Source organism: Xenopus tropicalis, chromosome 1 (assembly GCF_000004195.4).
Source record: "Xenopus tropicalis strain Nigerian chromosome 1, UCB_Xtro_10.0, whole genome shotgun sequence".
Taxonomy (NCBI): domain Eukaryota; kingdom Metazoa; phylum Chordata; class Amphibia; order Anura; family Pipidae; genus Xenopus; species Xenopus tropicalis.
In genome coordinates this window covers 187,225,953-187,247,006 of record NC_030677.2, presented here as the reverse complement: position 1 = coordinate 187,247,006, position 21,054 = coordinate 187,225,953, and the positions used below count along the sequence as shown (strand labels likewise).

The window sequence follows — 21,054 nt, the reverse complement described above, 5'->3', positions numbered from 1 at the left end:
TTTTGTCTCTAATAATTGATTAAAGGGAAACAAAATAAAAAAAATTGAATTAGTTTATTAAAATAGAGTCTATAGGAGATGGCCTTCTCATAATTTAAAGCTTTCTGGATAACAGTTTTCCAGATAGGGATCCCAAACCTGAGATGAATTACAGAAAGGCCATCTCCTATAGACTCCATTATGAGCAAATAATTCTAATATTGAAAAATGATTTCCTTTTGTAATAATAAAACAGTACCTGTACTTGATCCCAACTAAGATATAATTACCCCTTATTGGGGGCAGAACAGCCCTATTGGGTTTATTTAATGGTTAAATGATTCCCTTTTCTCTGTAATAATAAAACAGTACCTGTACTTGATCCCAACTAAGATATAATTACCCCTTATTGGGGGCAGAACAGCCCTATTGGGTTTATTTAATGGTTAAATGATTCCCTTTTCTCTGTAATAATAAAACAGTACCTGTACTTGATCCCAAATAAGATAAAATTAATCCTTATTGGAGGCAAAACAATCCTATTGGGTTTTTTTTGGGTTTAAATGAGTAGACTTTAGATATGGAGATCCAAACTATGGAAAGACCCCTTATCTGGAAAACCCCAGGTCCCGAGCATTCTGGATAACAGGTCCCCCTCTAACTGTACCTCAAATAGATTAGAAAATCCCAATAAAGAGTTTTGCTCTAAAGATGGGTTTATTATGGTGGGTTAGTAACGTTCGTTACAAGGAATTGTCTTGTATTGGAGACGATGAGAATTGGTTAATTATCTAAACGACCAGTGGGAATGATGTTGGTTTTCGGAACTCTCTAGATAAGGGGTTTCAGGGAAAATTAATGTACATTTCAACTTAAATTAAATTGTAAATAAATCCCTGACAAGCACATTGTAGGCAGATCTTTAGCCAAGCCAATCTGTTTCTCAGTCATTTCCCAACTCTGAATTGAGGTTTCATGATTCATAATTTAGTGTTGGCGCCTTTGATGTTAACACTCGTGGCTATGTTCTGCACCAGAATACAGCTTTAAATATATTTCTGTCAGCTGCTAATGCTTTAATTAACTCAGAAATAAAGTGGGAAGCCATTATTAATGACAGAATGAATGCACAGTAGAATATAAAACAATATTGATCTGCACCCCCCCAAACACACACACACACGAAAACTAACCATTTTCTACCTTTAAATTAATATAAAAGGGTAACTCTTTATTTGACCAAATTCAGTAAATAAATTAATAAATGTATTTGAATAAATAATATTGTATCCACCTCTGACTGCAAATCTATCTACATATAAATATCATTTTCTATCCCCAGCTAACTTTAAAGGTGAACTACCCCTTTAGCTTTCAGTATGTTTTAGAATGGCCCAGTGGTGTAAGTATGTGGCGTTGGGATACCCCCTTTGGAGGGGCTCTGTGCGCACAACCCGCCCGCCCGGCCCTGTCTCCCGGGCCTTTCCCCCCAGCAACCATGGGGTCTGCTTACTTTATAGTTATGCCACTGTAAGGGCCATTATTGGTTTTTAATTATATGCTGCCTTTTTCTGACTCTCAAGATTTTAAATAGAACTCTGTGAGGCTAAAATGTCATTTTTCTGTTACTTTTTATTACTTATCTTCTTATATAACTTTTATATTACTTACCTATTCATATCCCAGGCTATAATTCAAACTGCTGCTTGGTTGCTAGGGAAATTTGGACCCTAACAACCACATAGGTGCTGAAATTCTAAACTGGATAGTTGCTGAACAAAGCTAGATAATTAAAAAATCACACATAATTAAAAAATAGACCAATTGTCTCAGAATATCACTCTACATCATGCTAAAAGTTAACTTTAAGATGAGCAACCCTTTAATATAGTCAAACTGTCATATTATGATTTCTATAGGTTTCTCACCTTTAATATAGCATCTGATTCAGAGGGAATAGCCTTCTGGTATATATAAAGGAAAACTATACCCCCAGAATGAATACTTAACCAACAGATAGTTTATATTATGTTATATTAAAGAATCTCTCCAAACTGGAAAATATATATCAGTAAATATTGCCCTTTTACATCTTTTCCCTTGAGCCGCCATTTAGTGATGGGCTGTGCGCTCCCTCAGAGATCAGCTGACAGGAAGTAATGCATCTCTAACTGTAACAGGAAGAAGTGTGGGAGCAAAAGGCAGAACTCTGTCCATTAATTGGCTGATGGGGCCTAGCATGTATGTGTGCCTTGGCTTGTTTGTGTGCACTGTGAATCCTATGAGCCCAGGAGGCGGCCCTTAATTCTTAAAGTGGCAATTTTCTATTTAGTATTACCCAGTAGCACATACTGCTAAAATAGTATATTTGTATGAAAATGGTTTATTTAGATGAAGCAGGGTTTTACATATGAGCTTGTTTATGCGATGTTGGCTATTTATTTGGTGTTATGACATAATTTTAAATATAAAAAACATTTCTAAAGAGCTTTGCAGTGAATCAAGGTAGAATTGCAGCAGGGGTGGCGGCTTACATTTGAGGGTCTCTATGTTATTATAGCAATACTGGCTGTTGTTTAGTTACTCCGTCCATGTCGTTCATATTTAATGGCAAGCTGCTTTGGGCATTGTATGGAGAAACACTCCCGCCGTGTTTTGTGCTTCCTATTAGTTTTCTTTTTAACTGGAGGATAAAACCTTGTCTTGTTTGACCATTTTGACATTCTCTCCCTGCACATTATTGATCAAACAACAAGAGGCTGATGAGCCAAGTCATTTATAGAGTCTCCCATTCATCCCCTTCACCTTTCCCCTAACAGCCGCCAGTGACGTTACGTCGGTCAGATGAAAAAATGGCTTTTCTTCCTGTGCTTCCTTCAATTTATAGATACTGATAGAAACACACTAACAATAGGTCTGTTGCATGATGCTTTATCTCTGCTGTCAAGGTATTGTCCATGTCCGAGGCCCCTTGCACAGCAGAATACATGCTTGGAGGCTGTCATGGCATTCAGTAATGAACAATATATGCTCTGATTCCTATGTGCAGTCATTGCTTATGTGTGTAACAGGTAGATGTGGGTGTGATCTATATACCCCCTGTTGTGAAATATAAGGATATTATGAGTCACCAAGGAGTTCATCGACCATCTAAAGGTACAAGGCCAAAGGCTAAGTGCTTTTATACAAGTCATGGAACTCTTAGGTGACTTCTGATATCCTCATATTTTCCACCAGGGGGCACATTTAAGTTTCTTTGAGTCATGTGACAGAAATGACATCCCTAAGAACAGATTATAATAGATGACATCACAGGATATTTATGGTGCATGCGTGTATATATATATATATATATATATTATTTTAAATTTAACTAGCCCCAGGCAGACAATATATTTTTTAGCGTGAGTGCTCCTCTTTTGGTGATATATATATATATATATATATATATATATATATATATATATATATATTTATATATTATCTCTTTATTCCTTTTATTTAGTGTGGGTCTGACCTGTATATGCTATATCTTCAAGCCAGCCCACTACCCACTGGTCACCATGAAACCGGTGTTGCAAACCAGTGTTGGGGGGGCAAAAATAACATAATAAAGTAATAAAATTTGCTTACATTGAGACCTGTGACTCGACCTGTACAGAGCTCCCAGGCTGCTCGCACCCTGCTCCCACAGGCACTTGTGCCACCCCCAATCTCCCCCCCCCCCCCCACAATTGCATCACCTTCCATACTGATTGGCTGCACAGGAGACTGGGTGGACGAAGATTTAAACAACTGTCAGATATCTTGTCCAGTCCCCAGTACAGATGTGGCCAGTGGCAGCATGCCTCTCCAGTGTCTTTGCCACCTTAGGCCTCGGTCTTCCTAGTCTGGACCCGTACCCATACCTGCATCTGCTAGTCCTGCCCACAATCTGCTTGTGGACCTTTTCAAGAGAGTTGTCAGGACATTGGTTGATTTTCTCATAGGTATTTTTAATAGAATAATATATTATGTAGAGAGCTATGGGATATACAGGTTTGACAGGCATCAGTCAGGGGGGGTTAATCAAAATGCTTATTATTGGATCAGGCTACATCTCTGACCAGTTATGGGAAGTATTGAGTTGCCAGCAACATGCAATTTTTTGGATGACAGTCACATACTGAGGGCTACTTGTAGTGTTGCCTTTGCTATCGTTTTTATTAATAGCATTTAAAACAAAGTGACAAAGGTAGTATTCATAAGGCCCCTTGTTTCAAATAGCATTGGATTTTTGGTCGACCTGTAAGGGTAATGCAAAGCAATGAACTGTGTTATAGAAGGGAAAGGAGAAGATCCAGAGATGATTCACTGGAACCAGCCGGGGGCATAATGTTTTTTGTATGGAAGGAAGTCTTTTCAATTGTGAGAATTGATTATTACCCACTATCCAGTTTTACAGCTTATGTAGGGGCTGGAAACTGAATATAACATTGTGCATAACGGGCAACATTTATTTGTAAACTGAAAGCAGTATCTCTTTAGTTTGTTTGTTCCTTGCACTACTGGTTCTGACTCCTGAAACAGTTTAGCAGAATTCAGCTGATAGTCACGCTATATGTCTGCTATATGTTTAAAGACAGATCCAGAGAACAGAAAGGAATAAATAATGCTTTTTATTGTAAAATATATTTACCAAGTAACATTAAGGAAGGAAAATTACTTTGGGCTGCAAAAAGTTAGGCACCCCCCAAGCGATTGTATTCACTTACCTGATACCCCAGGCCAATGCTCCTGTTAACAGAAAACTGCCCCGGCCCAGGGGATCTAACTTAATGCACGCCCTAGAAAGTTGTTCAGAAATGAAATTTTCTTTCATTGTGCAAAAAAAAACCAAAAAGAGTTTTCAGATGGAAATTCACTTTAAAATCATCACAAAGTTCTGAAAGAGAATTATACTCCAGTTATAATGTTGCCCCCTAACAGAGTTGTAACTCTCAAACCTTCTGTACCTGGTTCTAAAAAGTGGTGGTCAGGTGCCATCTTGCTCCTGTTCAGGTTGGATTGGTGGCCCGTAGCATGCCCAGTTAGAGCCAGGTCTTTATCAGCTTTATGCTCATAAGATCACAGAGAAAAGGACCCAAAGGGGTACTAGATGGCACCCAAGAACCTGCTGCACTACTTTGCTATTTTAACCAACTGAAGCAAACAGGGCAGTTACCCAGAAGGTCAGTTCAGGAGACAGAAGGAAGCGGAACTTTAGGGGGACATAGATTCAGGGTCGGACTGGGGCGCTTTCCATCGGGAAAAAACGCGGTGGGCCCAGGCCCTAGATGTCCTCCCCTGATGCATTTCACTTATGCGCACTCAGGGGAGGACGTCGGGCGGGTGGCAGGGACCCCTGCAAGGGGTTAGGGGGGAGCATCGGTGGCCCCTGCGAGGGGTGTGGGTGATGTAGCCAGAGGGGCCACCCATTAAAGAAGAACAAAAGGTTGGGTAAATATATGTAGGGTTGACTGGGGGGGGTGCAGTGCCCACTGGGGCTTCCTCCCCAGAGGCCCCACACCCCCCAGTCGGACCCTGCATAGATTTACCCAACCTTTTGTTCTTCTTTAATATATATTGGAGAATTGCTTAGAATAAACTTTGCTTTTGTTACACAACATGTTAAATTTGGGTTTACATCCACTTAAACTTTGTCAAATGTTTAGATATACGGTAGTGAATCCTTGGGCAGAATTGGGCTTTGTGACACTAGAGAAACTAAAGAAATGGCCATTTTTGGGCCATTTGTACTGAATCCAGGATAATATCACACAAACATAGCCGCCTGTGGGCTGGCTGAGAACATTATGGGGGCAATAAAAACCTTGTTACAGATATAAGATGCTTAAAAGGATGTTTAGTCATTGCTTTTATGTTAACGTTTATAACTGAAGTTATTTCTTCACTTTTATTTTTTTATGGTTCTTTTGACTTTTTTTTAACGATTATTGGTATGAATAGCAGTGTTTTGGGTCTTTCGTTTCCTTTCTAAATGGGGTTTAATTTGGATTGTTTAAACATTTCATGACTAGCCTGATCTGGATCACTGATACCCATGCTAATTGTTCCAAATATATACAGCTTATGACTTGAATACCGCTTATGTATTTATCATATGTATTACATGGGGGAACAGACTTCATACTCGGCATTGTAGCATTTGTTTTACTGTCTTTAAGATGATAGGAATTTTTAAAATAAACCACAGAGCATTGTGTGTGTTATAGAAACATGCTGTGGCCTCTGGCCTCCTTTCTATAAATAGTTAAGGCTGAGCAGAATGTCATGTTTTAAATTTCCCAAATCCAAGCAAACACAGCAGGACATGTTATGCCGCAAAACCGTTTCACGTTACCATGCAAAGTAGAACCCCCTGCCTGGGGACTTCATATGAACTGTCTGGTTTTGTGTTTGTTGTTTCTCGTTTGAAGAAATGGCATTTTGATATCTGTTGCTAAGGGTGGCCCTACACTGGTGGAAACTGACCTACCAAGTGGTATTGTTCCATTCCTTGGGACTGAAGACTGAATGGTCAAGACTGCAGGATGGGAAGGTGATGAACCATGCACTCACCAACGTACTCCATCCACAGATAAATTTGCAAATATGGCTAAGAATCTGGAAGCCTATAGGCTAGCGGGCTGATAAGTCAGTACAGCCTCTCAACCTGGCATACATGTCCACATGGTCAGTCAGTTTGGTTGAATTTGGCATGTAGTGCCAGCCAGTGCCTGACCCGGCATTACAAATTTGCCAGCAATTTATTTATAAATTTGTAACTACCTGTCATTTTGCCCCTGGCAATACCAGACTCCTGCTCTTATGGGCTAATATCCTATACTCACAAAAATTCTATCATCCGGCCACTGATCTGTCCACTTATCACTAGTCTGCCCCCTTTTGCCTCACCGCCCCTTCCCATATGTCATTAGCCCAAGCCCTCATGGTCCCGTCACTCTCCGTACTTGCCAGAATGCTTACTACAGAATTGTAGCCACCACAGCCCTTTAGCAGGGAAGATCTGTGCCCCAAAGATGCCCCAGTAGCCCCACATCTTCTTTTCTGCTGATTCCCTGCATATTCTCTGGACTGCTATCACTTAAGTCGAACGTAAGGAAAAACAATATACTGTAAATATATCTAGTATAAATAAATTTGAAGCAACTGGACTTGTTTAGTAATCATTGAAGACGTTACTAAACAAGTCCAGTTGCTTCAAATTTATTTATACTAGATATACCATGACCTGGATGAATGAAAATCTTCATAGACATATGTAAATATAGAATATAAAAATCACAGTTCAGTATATTAAATACAACATATCTCCCCATATTTGTTTTTAAGGATTTAATTCTGTTTAGTCCGACATGCAATGTGCTTTGGTTTCCTTTCTATAGTATCATGATGGCACTGAATTTACACATTTACATTTTATTATTATTTAGACGGCCCACACAAGCGCAAAAGCCAAAAATGATTTCCGTTAATGCATCCTGGCTCCTTCATGCATTTCCGTTGTGTCTATACTATTTAATAACTTCATGAGTTTAAAAGTTTGCTTTGAAATAATAAACAATATATATATAATTTTTTTTTTTACATCAAACATCAAAAGAAAGCTGGATAGTACAGGCCGACTGCTCGTGTTCATTGAAACTGAACTTTTTTGTCTTCATTTCCATCTCATTTTACTTCATATAGCATGAAAGTGGGAAGGGATGTTTGGCTGAACACTCATATGGACAGACATGTTACAATTTATTTGATCAAATTTGGAACTTGTCATTGCCACACAGATTAGTTATTGGAATATCCATTTGATCAAGCAACTGTTCAGTATGGCTACAGTATAAAGAAAATTGTCATAAGAGGATCTCCATAATCAAGCCACTCCAACTAGGTTAGCAGACTGATGTTTTTCAGTTGCTCATTACTGCTGTTGGTTAATATAAACCTATTGATTTTTGGCTTTTGCATCGTTAAAAGTAAAGTTACAATATGGAGCTTTGGGGGTTGTTACATTAAAATCCTGGGATCATGCTAGGATGCTATCTTTGATTTAATCAATGCACCTTTATTTTCCATTGGGTGCAGAAGTGAGACTCTTAATTCCTATACTTCAGTACTTATGTTAGTTTACCCCATGTTTGATAAGATCCACTGTGTTTCATTCCATAGAAGGGGTTATAAGATTAGGGGTTTATTGATATGTTAATATTTACTGAACCAAAGTCAGTGGAATCAAGGTGGGTGGTGCACTTGGGAAGGGATAAAGACATTAGGGCGTATTCACTTACCTAGATGCAGTGTGCAAAGAACAGTTTCAAGGGCATTTGCCATGTTTATTCCCATAATGTACTGTTTTTCCCAGAATTCAGCAGTCATTGCAGACGCAAACAGATGATTCTCTTGATGCAATTGCACTGCACCTACTGAAGTCACTTCTGATTCACAAAAATGGATGCAGCTAAGTGTGCGCTTTGACGCAAATTAGGCATGTTTTGCTTGGCTTCATTTCTGGTGTTCGGCATGCAAGGGATGTGTGCACCCTATCCTGTCGGTGGAAGTATGCTGCGCCTATTGATAAATGGGCGTTGAGGGAACCCTGAAACTGACGCCTTCTGAGGAGGTGCTGGTAGCTCCAAGGTTCTCCTGCATAAAAAGGCGCAGCAGTGCCTGATTTGGCGCCAAGCACAACTATAGAGAAGATCATAGAGTGCACAAGTACCTTTAATGAAAAGGGGTTTTAGGAGCAACTCGCAGTGATTATATAGGAAGGTCAAGATGCAGTGTATATACAGTATATACAGTGTTTATTTGGTTACAATGAAACAGGGTTTTATGTCACTGGTCAGTCCTTTCAGTTCACATTACGCACAAGTCCGTTGCTTCCTTATCTTGATTCATTGCAGAAGATAGATCGCATTTTGCCAGTTATGGGGTCTCTAACATGTGCAAGCCATCATGATCAGTTATCAATTACCTGCCACTAAAATGGAATGGCCAAAAATCATGCATGTACCAGAATGTTCTTAATGAAAATGAACCCCCGGTCTCTCAAATAGCATGTTTGAAAGCAGTGTGCACGCAGGCATGGCTATGCTGAAGGCACATACCCAGAAGGCTGATTTCTAAAGGCATGAGTCAGTGTCCCCAGGGATCAAGTTGTTGTCAGTTCTAATAGTGTGAATGCTTGTTTGTCTGCTGTTTTTGTCACTTATTTAACCTTGGAATGTACATCAGTGCTGAATGGCTGAGAGTGGCTGTTTTAAACAAACTCGATTGGCAACAAGTGTCAGAGTTTTACACATTGTTGCCTATATATTTGTGCCTTTTGTTTAGAGGAAAATGTTTTAAAGTAATTAAAATATAATGTAGTGTTGCCCTGCACTGGTAAAACTGGTGTGTTTGCTTCAAAAACACTACTATAGATATATACAGGTATGGGATCCCTTATCCGCAAACTCGTTACCCAGAAAGTTCCAAATTACAGATAGGCCATCTCCCATAGACTCTATTATAAGGAAATAATTCACATTTTTAAAAAATATTTCCTTTTTCTCTGTAATAATAAAACAGTATCTTGTACTTGATCCCAACTAAGATATAATTACCCCTTATTGGGGGCAGAACAATCCTATTGGGTTTATTTAATGGTTAAATGATTCCCTTTTCTCTGTAATAATAAAACAGTACCTGTACTTGATCCCAACTAAGATATAATTACCCCTTATTGGGGGCAGAACAGCCCTATTGGGTTTATTTAATGGTTAAATGATTCCCTTTTCTCTGTAATAATAAAACAGTACCTGTAATTGATCCCAACTAAGATATAATTAATCCTTATTGGAGGCAAAACAAGACTGTTGGGTTTATTCAATATGTAAATGATGATTAGCAGATTTATGTTATAAAGATCCAAATTACGGAAAGAACCCTTATCCGGAAAACCCCAGGTCCTGAGCATTCTGGATAACAGGTCCCATACCTGTAGCAGTATATAAATAAGCTGCTGTGTAGCCATGGAGGCAGCCATTCAAAGAAGAAATGGCACAGGTTACATAGAAGATAAGCTGTTTCAAATACAGTGGTGCTTATCTGGTACACAGCAGTTTGTTTATATAAACTATAGTAGTGTTTCTGAAGGGCAACAGTACATTATATTTTAATTACTTTAAAACATTAATTTTTTTCCCTTCGGTGTTGCTATTCCTTTAATTCTTACACCTGAGGAGTGATTATAGTCGGGATGGCAAGAGTAGGACATGGAAGTGCAGATGAGTTTTATTTAATGGTAAGGGTGTTTGGGAGCTTTGGATCCCTTATCCAGAAACCCATATCCAGAAAGTTCTGAATTGCAGGAAACCCATCTCCCATAGAGCCCACTTTAAGCCAATAATTCTAATTTTCAAAAAGGCTTCCTTTTTGCCTGTAATAATGAAAAAAAAAGTGCATTGTACTTGATGGTACCTATAGCTTTTGCTACGTTTTTAGGACTCACAGCATATCTGGGTTGCTTGTAGCAGGAAAAATGAGCACAACTTGGTTTAAGAGGTTTGTATCTTTGTACAGTGCTGTTTGTATAAGCCAGGTTCCTTTGTTGTACAGCTCTGCAGAAAGTAGCAGTTTCTGGCACAAGAAGAAACAAAATTGCAAATATAGTGTGGGGGCTAAAGGTTGCCGTACACAGGCAGAGTCCAGGTCAGACTGGGGGGTGCAGGGCCCACTGGGGCTACTGCTGCAAGGGCCCCTGCACCCCCCATTGGCCTTCACGCAGCCCACCCAGGTGCCCCCACCACCTGTCCGACCTCCTCCCCGATCGCACATAAATGAAACTTAAATTCAGCGCATTGAGGGAGGGACACTGGCAGATCGGGGGTGGGCCCTGGGCAGAGTTTAGGTGCCGATTGGGCTCCTTCAGTCCAAGTCGACCACTTATCTGCCCATGTATAGGCCCCTCCGATGCACCTACCTAATCGATATCTGGTTTAAAATCTGACAGATATGGATCAGATAGGTTTAAAGATCTCATCAGAGTGATGGCCACTTTGGCTCGTTGATCTGTCCCTTGTCCTGGCAGTCTGTATCCCTGTTGTTGTGATCTGATGATTTGAACCTTGGGACAATCCGATATTGCCCACATCATGGTGGACATATCTGGGAAAGATCCCCTTGTTTTCTGACCTCGCAAATCTTTTTTGTGTATGGCCGCCTTAACAGCTATAAGAAGTCACCCCTATATCGCCACCTACATAGGCACATTGCTTTGGGGGCTAATGCTATTTTAACAAAATGACAACTGAACAGTTAGGACAGTAGTCCAAGTGCAATGTATGCATGTTTCCAATATCCATTCAATATTTTAATGGCTTTTAATGCATTTATCAATATAAGTGCTACTGAAGTAATATCTGTCTGCTGCTTGCTGTTCTCTGCCCTGTTGGATCTGGATTTTGGAGCAATGTGGCAGAAGCTGAATAACATAGGTGCCTTGGCTGCAGGAGAGCTGACTTCTGCTACATTGCATAAAAAGTCCAGAAAAGGGAGTTATGAAAGAGATACAGGTTTAACTTACATTTACAAATCAACGCTCCTAATTCCTGTATATTGGAAAGTTGCTTAGAATGACATTTTCTTTCATTGGGAACATTGTACTTTCTATCCCCTTTAAAGTGCAGCTGACAAGCCACAGGACGCAGGCAGGTTCTCAAGCAATGCAGCGAGGAGCATCAGATTTGCACCCGGCGCTGCTGCCGCCGCTGCTCACGTCCCTTTGATTAGCAAGTCATTATTTCATTCTGTTTATGGTTGAGGAGCTTATGGGCAAAGAGAATACTTAAAATTCATTCCGTGGTCACAGTGAATTGAAATAAGATGAGAATGAGCACAGAAAACAAGCAGAGGCAGACTGTGAAATTGCATATGATTGAAATCGTAGCCTGCTCCTTATTGGCCAAAATAAAGATTAAGTTATCTTTCTCCCCTACTCTTCTTCCCGGGGTTTGATTTTCTTAAGAAAACACACAGAATAATCCAGCCGGCTATGGGCAAAGTGTTAACTCTATCGCTTTATTATCTCTAGGTCACCTTGCAAAAAGCATTTTAATTTAACCCCGTGGGGTGATAAGATCCCCCAGTGATTGATCAAGTCCAGTGCTGTTTTGTTTCCTCCGGCTGCATCAGAAAGATGAGCTCAGTTTGGTTTCGCTCTTGGGTTGGATTTTTTCCCTGTTACAGATATTTCTCTCTTCTCCCTTCTCGGAGGTGTCACTGCTCATTTCTACGGATGCTTTGACCTTCCAGTAGCCTCGGAAAAGTGCCTGACCTGAAGCCGAAGCAGTTGGCTGTTTGTGCAGGATGCCGGCAGTATTGTTTGCAGTGTAACAATACTCCCAGGATTTCCTCCGTCTAATCGCAGGATGAATGTGCCAGCGCGGAGCCCACTTGCTGCTTTCCAGCACGGTACTGCATGCATTCATGATCTCCGAAGTTGCCGAAGTGAATAACTAAAGGCTGGTCAGCTGACTGCCCCTCTCCAATCAGATAAGTCGTGATGTAAGTGTTTAGCAGCTGCTTGGATGTGAATTAGCACGCTCAATGCTAAGGTACCGTGTACTCCAGAGCATGGTTCAACTGTTGTGGGAGAACTAGCCGGGGATCTTCAGGATAAACGGCAATGGACGAGTCCAGTATCCTTAGAAGAAGAGGCCTTCAGGTGGGTGCTGCTTGTGCTCATGAAGAATTGATGTAGTTTTAGCTTGTCCTTAAAGTTCCTTCTGCATTCATTCCCTGAGCCAGAAAGGAAAGCGATTTTCTCATTGCAATCTGGAACACCAGAGGACTGCTGGATTATCATACACTTTGTGCTTAGGCTGGAGATGATAGTATTTTGCAGCTAGGTTTCTGGGTGTTAACCCCTTGGGGCATCTTAGGGCAGATACTCCCACTGGGTCTGTAATAACTTGTCAACTTTCCCAGAGAGCGAGGGAGATGAGCAGAAATGAATGTATCGGGCCAACTAGTGTTTCTCTGTGGCTACATGCAGCAGGGGCTTTACATGAAATCTTTATATCTGTCACTTATCGTGTGTATCTTTGTCACTGGAAATGATGTTTGTAAGCAGATTATAGAGTTTCTAATGGATTGAAAGCCGTGGAATAAACAGATTGTTCTTTTTCTGGCTTTATGGATTATACATTTTCATGTCGATGGGAATATTACTGAGCAGTGAGCAGTGTAGCAGCTGACTGTGAGCGTAGGGGGAGAGAACAGATGAAGGCGCTGAATAGAGAGTAATTAGATTTAAAGTAAGGGACTGATGCTATGGATAAGGTTTCAGCCCTGTTTGGCCCTGCTTGTATAAATACCTGTTAGTGTTGCTTTTACAGAAGGCATCATTTCATTTAACTCTCTGCTTTGCACCCAAGTCCTCACTTGCAGCTAATAGCGCAGCTCTGCCGTGTCAACTGTTCTTTGTGAATGAAAAATCATTCCTTGTCCTGCTGAGAATCTGTACTTTGTCACTCATTCCCTGAGTTGCCCCCATTGTTCAGGTTGTAAGCCAGCAGGCATAGTTTTGCACTGGCAGCAGAGATCTGTGCTGTATAAATAAAGGATAATGGTAATAATAAATGATTCTTATGTGCCCGGGGCATTGTAAATTGCCATATGCAGAAAGCCAGGTTTTGGATAACAAGCCTGCCCTGTTCTGTAAGCACTGGCCTTTGCTTAGCCCATAGTTTATATTGGTATAATTAGAGCTCAGCGGGTATTGCTCTGGGAACTAAGTTAGCATGTCAGCCTAAGGAATGCATCATTAACAGTATCTGCAAGGGTTGCTGGCTTCATTTACTTATTATGCACCAAAGAATAAATAAATGCAAGAAAATGTCATCATATCCCTGGAGAAGGAAACAAAGGACCGTTTGGAGGGTATAAAATCTTTAACTGTAGCACAGGGCAAAAGTTTATCAGATTGGAATGCACTAAGCAGAGGCAGGCTTTAATATCTGGAGCTCTAGGAAGTTAAATATTGACTTGCTCATTAAAGAAAAGAGGGGGTAAAGGATCACATAGTGGGCCAAGTGATGTCACTTAGGGGCTGTGAGTGGGCAAGTTAAGGGCTTTTGTGGCAACGGGCGAGCCAGGTTGCAGTCTCATTGATTTCCTAAAGTTTCTTGTTTCTCTGTTGCACATATGGAAGCCATGGAACTCAATGTTTATGCAACACAACTGCCATTCTTATGCCATTATTGATTTATATTTATCTTTATCTGATTGGCTTCAGGTAACCCTCTGTTGGAGATGTACCGTTCCCTTAGCCTCGCCCCTGCAATAGAGGCTTCTTACACAAGTTTCCTTTCCTTTATATTTTAAGTTAGAGACACGTAAATTATATAGAAAATAATGTCCATTGTTTTTTCCACATTTTAGTGAAACTGGGAAAGGTTGTGGTTCATAGAACAAAACATATACAACATCTGCTAGGGGTTCCTAACATATGGGTTAGAACCTTAGCACCCAACACCTCAACAACCCAGAAATTCTGAGTACCTTTCAAAATAGATCAAGGCACGACAGTGTATGTTGGATATTCACCTAGAATATGTACTATTCTGAATGAAACTTAAGGTGGCCATACAAAGGCCAATAAAAACTGCAGCTGAAGCACATCAGCAGCTTATTGGCCCATGTATGGGGCCCTCTGATAGGCCTACCTGACAAGATTTTTAAACCTGGGACAAACCTACAGGATTTTTAAACCTGCCTGATTGATATATGCTTGTTTTTAGGCAGATAATGATTGGGCAGGTTTGAGCACATCAGCTTGTTGATGTTGAGCCAACATTCTATAAATGGGATCCAGTCATTTTGCCCTGGGGCCAAATGATCGTCTCAATCTGATATTGTACACCTGAAAGGGGACATTTTGGGGAAAGGTCTGCTCATTTGGTGCCCTTTCCAAATGAGTGGATCCTTCAGTGTATGGCCAGCTTGACTTTTAGTTTTGTGTCAATAATAATATTGTTGAGCTTCATTTCAAAACTGGTTTATTATCTGTTATACCAATCCAGTCTGCCTGCTAAGATATCTGTGTGATCCCATCAAGTGTCTCACATAAGTGTCAGTGACTACTCTGAGATGTCCATATGTACTCATATTTAAGGAATGTAATTTTATCCTGGAATTTAGCCAGTGAATCCATTAGCCAGGTTGGGTGTATCTAGGGTTATGATGAGATCAGTTCATACTTATAACTATCTAGGTGTAGTTCTCCTTTAAGTCAACTGTTAATATGGTCTATCTTTTTAACCGATCGTCATTATTTTATTTTTTTTATAGTTTTAAACCCTAGCAACCAGATAACTGCTGAAATATATGTATGTATTGGCCTATTGCTGTTGTACTGGGTAACTTCAGAAAACCATTAAGATTACATGGAGTCTGAATCCTGAACTGATGTCGTACTCTGGTTTCTATTTATTATTAACTTTTTTTTTATATACCTTACATGTTGTGCATCATTTATATCAGCCCCTACCCCTGTTGCACCTGAAGTCTAAGGTATGTAAAACCCTACCTGCATGCCCATGTTAAAGTCTGTCTCATCAGGAGACAATTAACCTGCCTGTATATTTTTGCAATGTGAAATGAAAACCTGGTTAAAATAACACCCAGGACCCCTCTTTTGACTTGAGTTGGCATCTTATTTGGCCCGTTTATGGGACCAAAAAATGACAACTTTGTTGACTGATATCTGACTTGGCTTTATATATTGTTTGGAAGCCTGGATTTCCCAGGTAAGGCATTCAAAACGGGGGTGTTTTTATTGCAGATAGAACCCAGTAAGTTTTTATTGTGACATGCATAGCACCCCCAGTCATCATCTGTGCTGCCCGTATCTGTCTATGCAGCCCTCTCATTAGAGTTCCTTGTAGGCCCCATGTGATCCAGGTGTTGGCCCAAGCAGTTGGATAAGCCCAGTTTGCATTACCACGTATTGAAGGGCATGAAAAGTCTTGTTTACGGGGGGTTCCAAAAGATTAAGCACAATGATATTGCTAAGTGTTTTTCCCAAGCCAGTGCTCCTGTTAGGAGAGAACCATACCAGCCTCTGGAAAAAACTGTATCAGTGCTGTGCCGGCATTTTACTCACCTTTGCTGCCAGTGTCCCAGGCAAAAGAAAATCCCTGTTTGCAAATGTGCAGTAGAGTAACCCTGGTGATTTCAGGTAAGGAGATGCCAGCACAGCACCTAGGTAGTTTATCATGAGCTGGTGCAGTGTTGGACTGGGACCCCAGGGGCCCACCAGAAAACCTTAGCTCATGGCCCCGCTTTCCAAATTATGTTTCCTCCTTTCCTCACTCAACCTCTTTATTCTCCTAGTCTCTTTTATTTACATGCATCTATTCTTTTTATCTGTTTCTCACATTTCTTTCCACAAATAGGGAATGACCATGAAACAGGCCAAATGGTCAGGAGCAGGAGGGCCCACCTACCCCTGGGCCCACCGGGAGTATGGTATCCTGGTTGGCCAGTCCAACACTGAGCTGGTGCAGTTTTCTGATAACAGGAGCAAAAACCCAAGAATAAGCTTAGCAATCTGTTTGACTGGGGGGGTTCCTGACTTTTTGGCACCCCCCCCATTGTAAAAGACTTTACATGTTCTTTAAATATTGATGTACTACATGCCATTTGTAAAATTAATATTGGGGATAAAATTGCTGCCTGCTGATTGGTTGCAGTAGACCTGGTGCAAACTTTTGCTCCCTGTATTTCACTAACACCCCCCCCCCCCCCCCCCCCGTGCCAAGGAAGGAGACAGAGTACGTATGTGTTAATGTTTCCAGCATTTGGCAAGCTTTTCAACTAGGATCAGCATCCATAATGAATCATTGGCAACAGCTAAAGACTTCTGTAAGATGGATATTGGATAAAGACAGATCAATGTTATCTCCTGATGTGCAGAGCTTATGAAAGAAATTAATTCTCCACTTCCATTGTTTATAAATATATATAAAGTGAAAAATACAGTGCACACATACAGTCAGGCAAAGCAGCATTTATTTCATGTCGATAAATAATTGTTATTTCTTGTTTTGCTTTGGAAACTTTTATTTCTGTCTGCTGTCATCTATCAAGAGCAGTTGCAGCTGAATGTCTCCCTGGTTGCTAGGGTTGGTGACCTGGTAACCTATTGAATGTTGTCTGGCCGTGTTTTAGTAGAGACAGTTATGGGAAACTGACAGCAGCAATAGATGAAAAAAAGAAGTAAAATGCCAAAAAAAAACCCTTTTTTTCTTTGTTCCTTTTCTTTGCATATAGATAAACCCCTAGCCGCTGTCAGCTCCCTGCTGTAATGCTGTCAGAGCACATTCAGCATGTTGCCAGGGTCACTGACCCTAGTAACCAGGGACAGTTTGCCCAAAGCAGTTGTTAGTTGACAGCAGAGTTTGAACTGTAATGTGAATAATGATAATTATTACTGATATCTACAAAATATTTTTTCCCCTAAAAACTGAAATGACCCTACCTTTTGCACATTTTCTAGATTAGCTATAGGATAAAGCTGTGTAATGTACTGTATTTTTACAACCTCTCTCAAATGGCATTTCTGTAGCCAGCCAAATGCTGCCATTAGTTTAACGTATTTGCTTTTGTGCTTTTGCTGCTGTCAGTGAGGTACAATGAGTTTGATTAGCCTTGATTTAACACCGTTCGTTAGTGCCGGGGCTAAGAAAGATGAATGAAGCGTCAGCATGTTGCTCTTCCTACGGGTGACTTGTGTAACGCGCTGAGCTGGAGCAGCCATTTGTCACACTTTGTACCCACACAACAATTCGTCAGGCAAGTGTCTGACACATTTTGTGCCTGCTGGCTAATATTTCTGGCTACTGCATCAATAAAGCTACAGGCAGGAAAATTATGCTCTATAATGCTCTTCAAGTGACATTAAACAAGGCCCACACTAGAGGAAAATCTTTGCCCCAGATGGAAAAAGACATAAATCAGAAATGTCCAACATTCAGTTTTTCTGCAACTGTAAAAACCGGGTCCCACGCTCAGTCTTTCTTGCCCTTTAAAACTATCCCTTGTGGTAACTTGTTAAAGGAAAACTATACCCTCAGAATGAATACTTAACCAACAAGTAGTTTATATCATATTAAGTGGCCTATTAAAGAATGTTACCAAGCTGGAAATCTTGCTCTACTAGCTCTTGAGTGACTAGAGCTTATGGGAGTCAGGCCTGAATTTGACATGTTGGGGTGTTCAGATAGGACTGCACGGATAGGAGGATTTTAATGAAGGCTTGGAAACGCTAAGCCTCCCTAAGCCAATACCAGTGAATTTCTACCAACAGGTAACAGAGGTAATATTCATGAAACTGCCCCTGCATTTATATTTCTTTGTTCCTGGGATTATTATACATGCAAGTGAAACTATTTATACTGACATATGTTGTGGGGCACTATACAGGTATGGGTCTTATTATCCAGAATGCCTGGAGGTTTCCAGATAAGGGATCTTTCCTTAATTTGAATGACCTTTCCTTAAGTCTGCTAAAAATCATTTAAACAGTATGGATGATTGCAGCTTAGTTACCATCAAGTATAAGGCCCTATTTTATTATTACAGAGAAAGAGGGAATCATTATTAGAAATTAAAATTATTTTATCAAAATGGAGTCTGGCTTTATGTAGTTCGGAGCTTTCTGGATAATGGGTTTCCTGATAAAGGATTCCATACCTGTGTATGAAATTGGCATTGTGTTTGCCCTGCCATCTGTTCTGGGCTGTGTAAACTGTGCAGCACTGCATTCAGTTTGTGGTGTTCTGGAATATTATTTGTGTAACTGGCACTATATTTATCGAGCAAGGTGTCCTGTGGGTATTTTATATGAAATTGTAATTTGTATTTGTCCTGTATATGGGGTATTATACAAGGGCCTGGGATACTATGCAGGAATCTGAAATGTTTTTAATTAGCCTCCCCAAATACAAAAATTACCCTCCACCAATGTGCACGGATGCATCTGGCACTCACAAGTCTGCTCCATCTGGATGTGATTTGGGATCAGCATTGATTTGCTGTTTGAACTTTGGTCAAAAGGCTGGTGCAGCTTTTCATAAATCTATAACATTAAAATACAGATGGGGGACTGCTTAATTGGTTTAAAACCAAAAATTCCAAAGGCCACTGCCAACAATGTAGTTGTGTGTAAATTTGTAATACCCTCAAGTTGAACCACTGGCTCACCTGCTTAACCCGCCAACTCACCCCAGTCTTAGCTTGATCTTCTCCCACGATTTCTCTGTAATCCGCCCTTGATCTTCTATTGTGTCATTGCTCCTCCCTATTTCATCATCAACCCTCCCATTTGCATCATGACCCCACCCCTTTTATGCCACAACCTACACTTTTTTTCCCCCCTCTTATTAAGATGGCGACCCTAGATATAATGTTATTGTAAAGCTCTGTGTAACTTGCCACCTCTATAAATGATGATGCTGATTTGACATAGTAAATATTCTGTTCTCCCACAGTTACACAGGAGGCTGGATCTTGGCAGGCAGGGCAGCATGCAATATTCATTTGCTCCAATTTCAGATCCGTACCTTTGTATGCTCTGTCCATAGGCTGCGTTCTAGCACAAGTGTCCCCAGATGTCTAGGCAAAACAGATGTGCAAGCATCAGGCTCACTGAGCAATTCTAAATGAATAGAGGGAAAGAGTGATGATGCCATAACATGGGTATTAGCGTGGCACTGTCGTTTCCCTAATTACAGGCTGCATTTGCTGCAGGGTTTGGCTACTCTCTGTAGGCACGTGCAAACATGGGAATCCCTGGCATCAGTATTTCATGGGCTCGGTCACCATAAGTCCTCAGCTCTTTTCCGTAATTCTCATGACTTGAACACCAACATCACAATGTTTAGACTGTGTCTATGGCTGTGTGTGTGACCGACTGCTGCTGGATAGAGTAATAGAATTATCTGCCCCCCCCCCAGTGGGCCTGGCTTAGTGTTTACTCAAGCACATGCTTTCCTTTTATTCTGTCAGCAAGTATTATCTTATCAGATACGTGCAAGGGACCTAATGCCAGCCGCAACGACATTAAGGTGAATGGAAAGGCGAATGTTGAAAGAACGTGAGCAATGATATTTTAAAGGAAAACTAAAGCTAAAGCACAGTATTTTTCATTGATTTGTGAAAGATCAATATGTTAAAGTGATAGTCTATATTTGTGGCACAGTTTGATTTATTCTGATGTGTAAAATGCTCATGGGTGGCTTCTTTTACATTACGTAACCACTGATCCCATATGTTGTGGAGCAACGTGCTGAACATATAAGGCACCATATAGAGAGAGAGAGGTGTAAGAAACATCCTGTTCTGTGGGTTATGTTGATGGTGCCCCTGATGCTGCATGCTGAACCCAACCAGGTGCTAGAAGACTTTAGGTAAGGTCCCATGTTCCCAGGTTTAATGCCACCCATCTGTGGACAAGGCAAGATATGTACATTTTGAAGTTTTTAAAAGTCATGTTTTCGTGGGTCCATCTCTTTTATCCCTCTCTATATCAGGATCATATAATGTCAGCCAATGACATAAGCAGGCAAGCAGGTAGATATAAGACATTCCATGATGTTTTTGATGGTTCCTTCAAGCTTAATGTGATCTGAGCATGTTAGGGAGATACAATACCTGTGCTTTAGTATTAACCACACTTAGGCACTGTGCATACAGTATACTGACAGCTGTTTTTTGTCTGAGTACTTATTTTTCTTGTAAGTTATGTAATAAGGTATTGGCACCATATCCATGCACTGGCGGTGAGGGATTCTACAGGAACTGTATCTCAGGCAGCATTTTTGTGTCCCAGCTTTTTATACCAGTGACCAGGACCCTACAGTGATTGTGAACTTATGCACATACTATACTGTGCCCTCAACTCCAATAGATCTGGCATCTTTTTATTCAGATATGTGAACTTCTACTGATGGAAAAGCCCTTAGTGAAGTATCTGATACTAGTGATGTGCGG

The 21,054-nt window shown here is 40.6% G+C and overlaps 1 protein-coding gene across 5 annotated transcripts in view; it reads left to right on the top strand.

Annotated features, from left to right (window-relative positions):
• Nucleotides 1-21,054, top strand: part of mast4 (microtubule associated serine/threonine kinase family member 4) — a 294,389-nt gene that overhangs the window by 102,095 nt on the left and 171,240 nt on the right. Inside the window, exon 1 of one of the 5 annotated variants that reach the window (XM_031894005.1) lies at nt 12,310-12,724. The exons of 3 other annotated variants lie outside the window; for them this stretch is intronic. In XM_031894005.1, the coding sequence (XP_031749865.1) occupies nt 12,686-12,724 (39 nt within the window). In that variant the 5' untranslated portion in view covers nt 12,310-12,685. Of the gene's footprint in view, nt 1-12,309; nt 12,725-21,054 lie in introns of those variants that run through there. One more of the 5 variants, XM_031894010.1, reaches the window with a different exon arrangement.